Consider the following 11,384-nt stretch of genomic DNA (forward strand, 5'->3'; position numbering starts at 1 on the left):
TAATTTAAAAAAAAAAAAAAAAAAAAAAAAAAAAAAAAAAGAAAAAAAAAAACACACACACTCAAACCATCCATGTTCATGCTCTTGTTAGAAGAAATTGAGTCCATGTCAACTCAATTAGGCTATAGATTAGAATAAATCGAAGTTGTTGTATCAAATGGCTTCTTTTGCATATGAAGATTTCTTTTAAATATTTTGACGAAGATATAGGCCGGATTTGTAGTTTTGTGCCTATGTGTGTGTGTGTGTTTATATAAGTGTTTGATTTCTTGAATGGATTTGATCTGTTGAATGGATTTTTAGATCAACGTATTTTTTGGATCTGAACATAGTGTTTTTTCCTGTGAAGAAGTAGCAGTGGTGGTCGCTATATGTTAGTGGTGGTGGTTGGTTGAGGGGTTTTCCGATTACTGAACACAAGGAGTGGGTGGTCTGGGCTTTTCGTTAAAGGGATCCAAAAAAATTCCAACATATTTAATCAATATTCTTTTAAATTAATTAGTGATATAAAAAAGGTAAAAGAAATCAAAAGGGCAAATTAATGTTTTAGGGACTAAACTGGAAACAAAAGCAAAGTGTGGGGATGCTCCGAGTTAAAAAAAATCGTTAGGGAACAAATACATGTATAGATTAATTACGGCAAACCACAAGGACCATTATTCGTGTAATTTACCTTTTATATATATATATATATATATATATATATATATATATATATATATATATATATATATATATATATATATATATATATATATATATATATATATATATAGTTTTTGTTATATAGTTTGTTACTCCAGAGGTTTTCAAAGCTATAATGATTAGCTCCCGTTCTGTTTCTCATGCATTTAGTAATTATACTTCGTACATGTGTTATATTGTGCATCCAGGAGTTTTTGAAAGCCATATGTAAAAAAAATGGATAAACATAAATTATTTATTTTATTTTGAATTAATTTAAAATTTAAACTACAGATAATCCTTTTTTTTAATAATATTGCGGTTATTGCATGATAGGTTTGTACTTGGTTACAACTTAAAATAATAGTATAGATATACACGGATTAATGGAAGATAAACAAGGAAATATGCAGTTGTGATTAATTTAGAGGCATTATCACTTATATCTTTCCAGAATCATATCCCTACATGCATGGTTCGTAACTATATATTATATATAATCACCGTTGATATTAAAAGAAGGCCGCAGCTGGTTAAGAGGATGAATTAGCAGAAGGGGCAGTGGTGCTCAAAGGCGGTGACGTTTCTAGTGGGAGTTTTCTTTAGTCAATTTGAGGTATAATTACTTCGGCTCTAGACTTTTCGTGTTTATGTGTTTGTTTTGTATTGCATGTTAGGATTAGATTGACCTAGCTAGCAGCTTGATTCGACCATGATCATAAAACTGATGACTTTATTATATATTTGAGGGCTTAAGATTTCTATAATGATGGACGACCCAAAAATCGATTTTTGTAGTGTCTTTGTAAGCATCACATTCACTCTCAAACAATTGTTTCTGGAAGTGGATAGTAGCATTTGTTAGTTTTAATATTTACTGTTAACAAAATTATTAGACAAAGAGAAGCACAAAACAAGTTCAATGGGAGAATATTCATCCAGTGATGTCTTATGAGAAAAGTAGCTGGGTCATAAGGAAGTTTTTTTTTCGAATTTTTTCTTGTAAGTTTAAATTAAAGCACTCAAAAAGATATACAGAAGGACCAGGATTATATCAAGTTATATTAAAATTAGTAATTCATTGATAATTGTGAAAAGTATGATTTTTCAACTCTATTTTTATATAGTGAAGCTGATCAGGGACGATGGGAAATGTTGCCGAAAAGAGTGCAAATTCAGTTCAACTGAAAGTATTTATCGATGAAAAGAAGAAAAAGGTGATGTTTGCAGAAGCTGACGAAGACTTTGTGGAAATCCTCTTCAGTTTTCTCACTTTGCCTCTTGGAACAATCGCAAGCCTCAACTCCAAGGATATAAAAGTTGGAAGCTTGACTTCTCTATATGAAAGTGTCCAAAATTTAAATAAAAAACTTTTCTTTAAATACTGGTATAAGGATTGCCTACTTAATCCAATGAATTCATCTGCTAATGTTTGCGAGAAGCTTAAAGTAAATCTAAATGGAACAAAGTCAATCCCTTATCAGCCTGATGCAATCCTTTTCAAAAAGAAGGGTAGATTCGTCATTACAGACGATCTCAATATCCTACCTCTCGTGATGGACACAAGCATTGCACTCCTTAATTCTCTTGGTGTTGAATCCATTGATTTATTACATGAAAAAACTATATATTTTGGCTTAAAAGAGGTATATATGCTTTTGGTTTTGGTTATATATATATATATATATATATATATATATATATATATATATATATATATATATATATAAATGTTGATATATATATATATATATATATATATATATATATATATATATATATATATATATATATATATATATATATATATATCAACATTTATCGTTAATTTTATATAATATCGCTTTCATATTATTTTTATTTCAGTTCTCGCATCTACTCAAGTGGTCATTACTGACAAATAATCCTTTGACAAACCTGGTGTTTGGGGGAAGGAAGTCATGTTCATCATTGTCCACATACTCTACACCATGTAATTATTCACCTTTCATGTCGGGTAACTTTACCCAGACAACAGTAAAATTACTTTTACAAAAATCGAAGAAGAAGGTCTTATGTGCACAAGTGGAGAATCGTTTTGTGGAACTTCTTTTTAGCTTCCTAACAATCCCGTTGGGTGCGTATGAACTTTTAACAAAGGATATTTATTCATCTCCAATATTGGGTATAAGTAATCTTTACAATAGTATTTCAAGTTTGGGAGAAAGAAAATTCTTGAAATCTGAGGATGTGAAGAGCATGTTACTTTGTCCCAAATTAGCAACTAATTACCTTTGTGTCACTGACTTGTTTCCGATTTATGAAGATAATATACGCCCAGGTCGATTCCTTAAAGAACAAGCAACATTCATAGTTTCTGATGATTTGAAAGTAACAGCTTCTCAATCGATAGCTACAATTTCAAACTTTAATGCACCTGGTGTCCCTATTCCCGATATGGAGTTTCTTGATCTATACATTGGTGAAGAAGAGGTAATTAAGCTAGCTTTGGGTAATTAATTTAATTTAAACACTTTGCATGACACCATTTAAGTTGATTATGTAGGCGCTTTTACTTCTCAAGGTATCTCTAATGTCGACATCTGCTTTAACTGATTGGCTAAGGGTATTACAATATAGGAAGAAACCAAAGGTAAAATCATCACTTGAATCCCTTTTACAATTTATTTTAGGCAAAATACACCTATTATGGTTGTTGATAATGATAGTTTTCTGTCTCAGGGTCATGTGCCAAAATTTGCTTTCGCTGAAGATGGGGAAGAGATTCAGAAGAAGTTGATTTTACGTCAAAAGTGAAAAATTATAATGATACATCATTCATGATGTTAGATTAGATATTTGGATTTATAGTTTCTGTTTTAGCTTATTACTCGTGTTTTAAACTTTTTATGACTTGTGAAACGCATGAATGATTTTATGTCGTATTGATCATCTACATTCTCTTATTATGCATGTGGTTTTAGGATTTTTTTTTTGGATAAAGAAGGCAACCTCTAGTAAATTTATTAGAAACAGAACATTACAAACTCTGAGGTATTGAAGAATTCAAATCTATTAAAAGACCTTTGATTTTTCTTCGAATTGTTTTCACTTCCGAAAATCATTTTCCTTTTTGACTTTTCAGAATTTTTTTCCTTTGACAGAATCATTCAAATTTTGATAGTCAACCAGAGAGTATGCTTGCTTAATGCTTTTTTCATTCCCTTTTAACTCATGAAACTTTGCTCCTATCTTCTTCTTTATTTCCTTTCTTAATCGCCCCCACAGCAAACTTTGAAATTAAAACTTTATTCCCCATATTCTCATTGTTCTTCCGACTTTTCCAATCTTTCCGTTTCTTGTTATTTTGATTTCCCCCTCGATTATGAAAGTATTTAAAAAAAAAAAAAAAAAAAAAAAAAAAAATGGAAACGGAAAGTATTTAAATGCTAGGTTCATTCTCCATAAGGCGTTTGGCAGCCCACATAGCCATTCCACAACCCATTAGTCGTATCACAATCAGCAAAATTCATTGTTAATTCTAGAAAACCCTATTTTTTTTGCCTAAATCTGAGAAAAAACATGAATATTAGTTTAGTTTGTCTTTTTACTTTTCAAAATTGTCAATAATTACTTAAGAAAATATTCTATAAGAAAGTATAAAGAAAACCTATAAAAGTAGGTAACTAATTGTGGGCTTAAATATAAATGATTAATAAAGATGACCAAAAAAAATTGTTTTTAGAATAATAAGTCCGGAATAGAGGTTTCAAGTCTAATGAAAAATATTGTTTTTGATTAAAAAAAAAGGTACACTTTGGACTAACATATAAACGTTCCGGATTTCAAACTGAAATCTACAAGTTCAGTAATAAGAGAAAAAAAAAAACTCCAGAATTTCAAGAACAAGTTTGAAATCCGAGACAATTCCAGAATTTAAAAAAAAATTGTCTTTTACTAAAATCTAACAAAAAGTTAAAAAAAAAAAAACATAATAAATAAGAATATATATGAAATAATTGCAAAAAAAAAAAAAAAAAAAAAAAAAAAAAAAGGAGACCTTTGGAAATTGAAGAACAGTACGGACTGAGGACATTCAGAAGAAAGTTGTCATTTCTTAGAAACTGAAAAAAAAAATTATTATTTTCTTTGAAAACTCAAGTATAATGGTTATATTACTTGACTTCCCAAAAATAAATTGGTAAAAAACACTTTAATAGGTAAACTTTGGGGAAGGGGAAGAGAGGAGGAAAAAAAAAACCTTCCATTGGCATTTTATATAGTTGCTTATTATTTAAATAAATAATTGATATAATGAATAAATTATGCTATGAACCTCTTTCCTTGCCATTGCCATTGTGGATGTCATTATAAGTTATAGACCTATCACTACTTTAACGACTTCAAAGTAAACCACAAAGTCAACAGCCAGTAGTATTTATTTTCTTTGTTATTTGTATGGTTGACTCACACCGGAACAAATTTCAGCCTTTGGATGCGTTGGAGTATTCCTCACAGTCACAGGAATTGTATCCAAACACAAGTGCTATTCCTATTCCCTCATGAGACCCATCACTGAGGGTTGAATTATTATTTAGTTTATAGACTAAAACGGAGTATAAGAAACATATAGTTTAAAAATGCTTCTTATTGGAATATACTAGGAAATATAACAAATCAAAACTAATATCATATTGTCATCAAGTTTTTTCGTTTGATTTTGATTTTCTTTGTCTTTTCCAATTTGTAAGAGTTTGATAATATAGCATCATTGGGTGTGTAAAATTGTGGTTTGTTCCAATGAGAAGCCAACTCTGGTTTCAGATTTTGTTGATAATTGGCTTTTACCTGATCTTGTTAGGGGTCAACTCCCCATCGGCATCTAGCCATTGTCAAACCGAGCAGCAATCGGTTTTGATCCGGTTGAAGAAAGAATTACATTTCGATTCTTTGTTATCATCAAAATTAGTGTATTGGGAGCCAAATGCAGCAGATTGCTGCACCTGGACAGGTGTTACTTGCAGTGCTGGGGGTGTTGTCATCGGTCTAGATTTAAGCAACGAAACGATATCTGGTGGTATTGATGATTCTAGTTCTCTCTTCCGTTTAGAGAGTCTTGAGACGCTGAATCTGGCTGGAAATAACTTCAATTCCACGCCGATTCCTTCAGGATTTGGCAGTTTGACTAGTTTAAGGAATTTGAACTTGTCAAATTCGTGGTTTTCAGGCCAGATTCCTGGAGAATTGTCTCATCTGACAAAGCTTCAAGTTCTTGATCTGTCTTCTCTTTTCTCCTTTCACTCACTGAAACTTGAGAGCCCCAATCTAGCCATGCTTATCAAAAACCTGACACGGCTTAGAGTTGTTTATCTGGATGGTGTCAACATATCGGCACAAAAATCTGATTGGTGCCAGGCTTTGTCCTCATCTTTGCTTCGTTTGGAGGCTTTGAGCTTGTCAGATTGTCAACTTTCAGGCCCTTTAGATGAGTCTCTTGGTAAGCTACAGTCACTTTCTGTAATTCGTCTGGCTCTGAACAATCTTAATGCTTCAGTTCCAGATTTCTTTGGGAAGTTCAGGAATCTGACGGCTCTGCATCTTGGTAATTGTAATCTGCATGGAACATTTCCCACCAAGGTCCTCCAGTTGCAGCGTTTACAGATTCTGGATTTATCTGTCAATAGGAATCTTCATGGTTCCTTACCAGGTTTTCCTGTGAACAGATCCCTTAGAAGTTTAGTGCTTAGCAACACAAACCTTTCAGGGGAGATACCGGAATCTATTGGGAATCTTAAGAGCTTATCCCGGATAGAGCTTCCAAATTGCAATTTCAGAGGAAGAATTCCCAAATCCATGGAAAACCTCACCCAATTGACTTACCTTGACTTGTCCTCAAACAAGTTAACTGGCCAAATCCCATCCTTTCAGCTGTGCAAAAATCTTACCCACATTGACCTCTCAAGGAACAGTTTATCGGGTATCATCCCTTCTGCTCATTTCCAGGATCTTCAACATCTCATGTTAATTAATCTAAGGTTCAATACTTTCAACGGAAGCATACCTTCATCTCTGTTCAATCTGCAGCAATTGCAAAAGATACAGCTTTCCAACAACAATTTTGATGGCGTACTTACTGATTTTTCTAATCCATCAGCATCTTTATTGGACACTCTTGATTTAAGCAGTAACATGTTGAAAGGACAAATTCCCAAGTCTTTCTTTCAACTTGGAAGGCTTAATATCCTCTTGCTATCTTCAAACAACCTCAATGGCACGATTTATACAAAAGATTTCCAGGGTCTGAGCAACCTAACAGCCCTTGATCTTTCCTTCAACAATTTGTCAATTATCAACAGCCCAATCCCCTTGACACATCTTCCAAAGTTTTTCTCATTAAGGTTGGCTTCATGTAATCTTCATCATTTCCCTAAACTACAAAACCAATCAAGATTGATAAATCTAGACCTTTCAGACAACAAAATTGATGGAGAAATACCAAACTGGATCTGGCAAGTTGGCACCAGTTATGAAGGCCTTACATACATGAACCTTTCTCATAACCAGTTAACTTCCCTCCAAGAGCCCTATTTTCTGCCTGATCTTGGTGTCCTCGACCTGCATTCCAATGACCTCCATGGGGCGATTCCAATTCCACCAAAAACTGCAACCTTCATTGATTACTCCAACAATCTTTTCAATTCCTCACTCCCTGAAACCATTGGTGTAAACCTCACTTTTGCCTATTTCTTTTCGGTTTCCAACAATTCACTCACTGGGGAGATCCCCGAAACCATATGCAATGCTCGCTACCTCAAAGTTGTTGATTTGTCAAACAATAATTTAACTGGAAGGATACCACGGTGTTTGATCGAATCTGGTAGTGGCAGTATTGGGGTACTCAACTTGGGTGGCAATCGTCTCAGCGGTCGAATCGAGGGAATATTCCCTAGCAACTGTGGTCTAAACACTCTAGACCTGCATGGAAACCGTTTAGAAGGGGAGATCCCAGGATCTCTTGTCAACTGCAACATGCTACAAGTCTTAAACCTTGGCAACAACAGGATGATCGACACTTATCCTTGCTCTTTGAGTAACAATATTACAAGTTTGCGTGTCCTTGTTCTCCGAAACAACAGGTTTCATGGGTCCATACATTGTGGTGAAGATCAACAGAACAAGTGGTCAAAGATTCAGATTCTGGACATAGCTCACAATAACTTTAATGGTACTGTCCCACCAGATTATTTCTGGAAATGGGATGCTATGAATAACAATCACACTGATGGAGAATGGGGAAGTAAGAAGCACATCAGTTTCAAGGTGATGCCACTTGATAACTTGTACTATCAGGATACTGTGGCAGTCACTGTCAAAGGACGTGAGTTGGAGCTGGTGAAAATTTTGACAATCTTCACATCCATTGATATCTCCAGCAACCGTTTTTCAGGAGAAATACCAGACACAATTGGGAGACTCACTGCTCTGTATATGCTCAACATATCACATAATGAATTCACAGGCTCTATCCCACCATCTATCGGGAATTTGAGTCAGCTTGAATCATTGGACATGTCTTCCAACAAACTAACTGGAAAGATCCCATCAGAGCTCACTGATCTTCCATTCCTTTCTGTTCTTAATCTATCATACAATCAATTAAAAGGAAGAATCCCAACAGGCTCCCAGTTTCAGACTTTTGATGGGGATTCCTATGGAGGAAACAAGGGATTATGTGGGTTGCCTCTGATTAGAAGTTGCACTACTTCAGTTATAATATCATCACCACCAAATTCCCAAGAGTCAAATGATGATGGGTATGATTGGCAATCCCTATTCTATGGAATGGCAGCCGGATCTGGATCATTAGCTGTTTTAGCGATCCTGTATTCCCTTTTCAAGAGACGTACAACCAGACAATGACACTTGTCAAGATCAGAGGGACTCTATTTTCATTTCCATAAATTTTCAATTTGTATCTAGAGTCAGAATGTAAGTTCTTGAGGTAAGACAAAAGTTTGTAATATCTATTTAGCTTACTTAACTTCACCCATATTTCTTCAACATAACCACAACCTGATTGCAAGTTTTACGAGCCATTCCCCATTCAATAGTAAACATATATATTTTCCATTTGTAATCAAATGGTCAGTCAGCCTACAGTGGTACTTTGGCCAACTGTCATTCAACATTTTTTGGTTTTATCACTAGGAATGTTGTATGAAAATGCATGCTTAGAGGGACCCTACTTTGTATTTGAATGTTTAATCAAACGAGGAGCTGAAAAAGAACCCCTACATATATGAAACAAATGATATATCTTACCAACATATTAATTCTAAAGTTTACTTACAATTCACTACAAGTTTTTTTTTTTTTTTTTTTTTTTTTTTTTTTTTTTTTTTTTTTTTTTTGAAAGAGTACAATTCACTACAAGTTGAAGTATTACCAAGACAAACAGTTCACACCTTGTGATTTTAGAAGAAGACACATCAGAACGGTATCCTTCAATGGGTTAGTTGGACTTATTGTTGTATCTTGTGTTGATCAAGGTTCATTTTGGTTTATCTCTACATTTATAAAATTACAAAACAAAAAGTATGTCAAAAATTAGCTAATGTAATCGAACTCCATCTTCACAAAATCGCAAATAAGTGAAATCATACCCTAAAAACATGTGCGATGAAACTCCTAAAATTGGCAAACATGAACTTAACCCTCATCTTACCCACTAATCACTAATCATAACACAAAATTGAAAAAAACCTAAATTTTTTTCTCTGAATTGCAATCGGTAATCATAACTCAAAATGGAAAAAGACTCAAGTGGGAAACATGAACTTGAAATTAGAACCTGCGTAAGAGTTTTTTTTGATCAATTTTGTCTTCTGGTGTTGCTTCTGAAGTTCACTTTTGAGGGTTATAGATTCAGAATCACTGAGAGACGATGATTGAGGAAGCACCAAAGCAGAGAACAGCCCTCGTAAGTTACTTGGAGCGACCGGAGGAGCCTGTCCCGGTTTGAAAAAAAAAAAAAAAAAAAAAAAAAAAAAAAAAAAAATAGGTAAATTACGCCATCGCTCTTATTTTCAAAAATTAACTCATACCGTCCTTCATTTAGTTTAAACTTACACGTTTCATCCTTGAAATACGATTTTGTTGCGGTTTTAGTCTATGTCAGATGTGAAATGACCAAACTATCCTTGTATATTCTAATCTAATATTATTTATTATTATTATTATTTATAATTTTAAAAAGGAAATGGGCCCACTCCCACCCACCATCTACCCTAACCTCACCCCACCATGAAGACGTTTGAAATTCCACTTCCACCACCGTGAAAACCTTTCCTTCTTTCTCTCTTCTTCTTTCGTCTGTGCAGAATAATCGGTGAGGTCATCTTCTGCCGGCAACATCATCTTCCTCCGACGAGCTTCAAATGTGGTCGATTTGGCCGATGTTGTTGAATTCGAAGATTTGACCACAAAAGAAGCCTCATATAGTAACGGTATGGTGTTTGAGTTCACCGGTGGTAGAATTTCAGAAAACACCACCGCTCTGAACGCTAAAACCCCTCGCCAATTTGCACCTTAGAAGTTATCATCGACCGCCAACCATGAAGTCGGATCCTAAATCAGAAGTCGCCCCTGATTTTGCTATGTCACTGTGACTTGTCAAACCCTCAAGAAAAGAAAACGCCATAAAATTAAACAATGAAGATGAAAGCACAAAAACATAGTCCAATTTAAGTTTATGTAAACAGATCGATTGGAGAGATGTACTAGTATTATTGGCGTGGGAAGCTTGGGTATTATTATTGAGTGTACATAGATCTGACAAGGAAACAACTTGGAGGTGTTAAGAGGGAAATTGTGGAGCGTGTTCTAAAAGGAAAGCAAGGTGAGACAGTAATGACGGAGTCGGCACATGCGAGAAGAAGATGACGGAGTCGGCACAGCTCAAGGCGGCGGTGAAGATGGAGTTGACGCTACTTCGTTGTTGGTTATAAGAACAACAGTTATAGCGAGTGAGATGGTGATGATTGAGGAAACATATTAGGTCGGCCAGAGAACTTTAAAGGGATCATCGTTTTCTGATTGGGTGTGGTTATGGTGGTTGAAGCTCAAAATTGAAGAACACATTTAAGATCGGAGGTTGTGGGGGGGGGGGGGGGGGGGGGGGGGGGGTGGGGGTTATGGGATGTGGTAGTCTACTTTTTTTTTTTATTAAAAATAATAAACAAACTAAAAAGAAATCAAAAAAGAAATGGAGAAGGGTAGTATAGTCATTTCAAGTCAGGAGGGACGAAACATGCAAGATTTAAATATATAAGGGACGGTCCGAGTTAATTTTTAAAAATAGGGACTAAACGTGCTTTTGGACACTTGCATGAGGGACGATTGGTGTAATTTATCCAAAAAAAAAAGTGTTTATTGCTTATTTCTTATTTTCACAAATTTTAATAAGCATCTCTTCTATGCTTATTGTTTATTCCCACCACAAATAAGCTAATAAGTTAATCCAAACATCCCTAACTGTGTCCCCAATTCAGTGACTGTGAGCAACAATCGAAATTTGATTGTGACAGTCATTTTGGGTGGTGGGTGTTGGCCTGTTTGGTTTGTTTCTTAAACTTCTAACAGTTTTTATTTATTTAGTGTTTACTGAATATGGATGTAGTAAAAAGAGTTTTTTTTTTTTTTTTAACTAGAAAGGTTTCCGT

The 11,384-nt window shown here is 34.5% G+C and overlaps 3 protein-coding genes across 8 annotated transcripts; 2 read left to right on the plus strand and 1 right to left on the minus strand.

Annotated features, from left to right (window-relative positions):
* Positions 1–1,715: 1,715 nt before the first annotated feature.
* LOC122195921 (uncharacterized) lies at positions 1,716–2,993 on the plus strand. The gene is made up of 3 exons (XM_052767667.1): positions 1,716–2,330; positions 2,551–2,924; positions 2,990–2,993. Exons 1-3 carry the CDS (start codon positions 1,830–1,832, stop codon positions 2,991–2,993), a joined length of 879 nt encoding a protein of 292 aa, XP_052623627.1. The 5' UTR covers positions 1,716–1,829.
* Positions 2,994–5,463: 2,470 nt separating this feature from the next.
* On the plus strand, positions 5,464–9,135 carry LOC111906738 (receptor-like protein 33). Its single transcript, XM_023902509.3, has 2 exons — positions 5,464–8,566; positions 9,080–9,135. The coding sequence occupies exons 1-2, from the start codon at positions 5,464–5,466 to the stop codon at positions 9,133–9,135; spliced, it is 3,159 nt and encodes a 1,052-aa protein (XP_023758277.3).
* Positions 8,599–10,809, minus strand: LOC111906758 (uncharacterized). 6 transcript variants are annotated; one of them, XM_023902528.3, is made up of 3 exons: positions 9,961–10,809; positions 9,515–9,671; positions 8,599–9,230 (listed from the first exon to the last, which is right to left on the minus strand). In XM_023902528.3, exons 1-3 carry the CDS (start codon positions 10,078–10,080, stop codon positions 9,208–9,210), a joined length of 300 nt encoding a protein of 99 aa, XP_023758296.1. In that variant the 5' UTR covers positions 10,081–10,809; the 3' UTR covers positions 8,599–9,207. The 6 variants fall into 6 exon arrangements, 2 of the variants coding, with proteins under 2 accessions (XP_023758296.1, XP_023758295.1); XR_006186860.2 differs by lacking the exon at positions 8,599–9,230 and having other exon boundaries at positions 9,262–9,671; positions 9,793–10,342; positions 10,444–10,809; XR_006186862.2 differs by lacking the exon at positions 8,599–9,230 and having other exon boundaries at positions 9,262–9,671; positions 9,956–10,809.
* Between the last annotated feature and the right edge of the window lie 575 nt (positions 10,810–11,384).

The sequence above is a fragment of the Lactuca sativa genome, chromosome 9 (assembly GCF_002870075.4).
Source record: "Lactuca sativa cultivar Salinas chromosome 9, Lsat_Salinas_v11, whole genome shotgun sequence".
Lineage (NCBI taxonomy): Eukaryota > Viridiplantae > Streptophyta > Magnoliopsida > Asterales > Asteraceae > Lactuca > Lactuca sativa.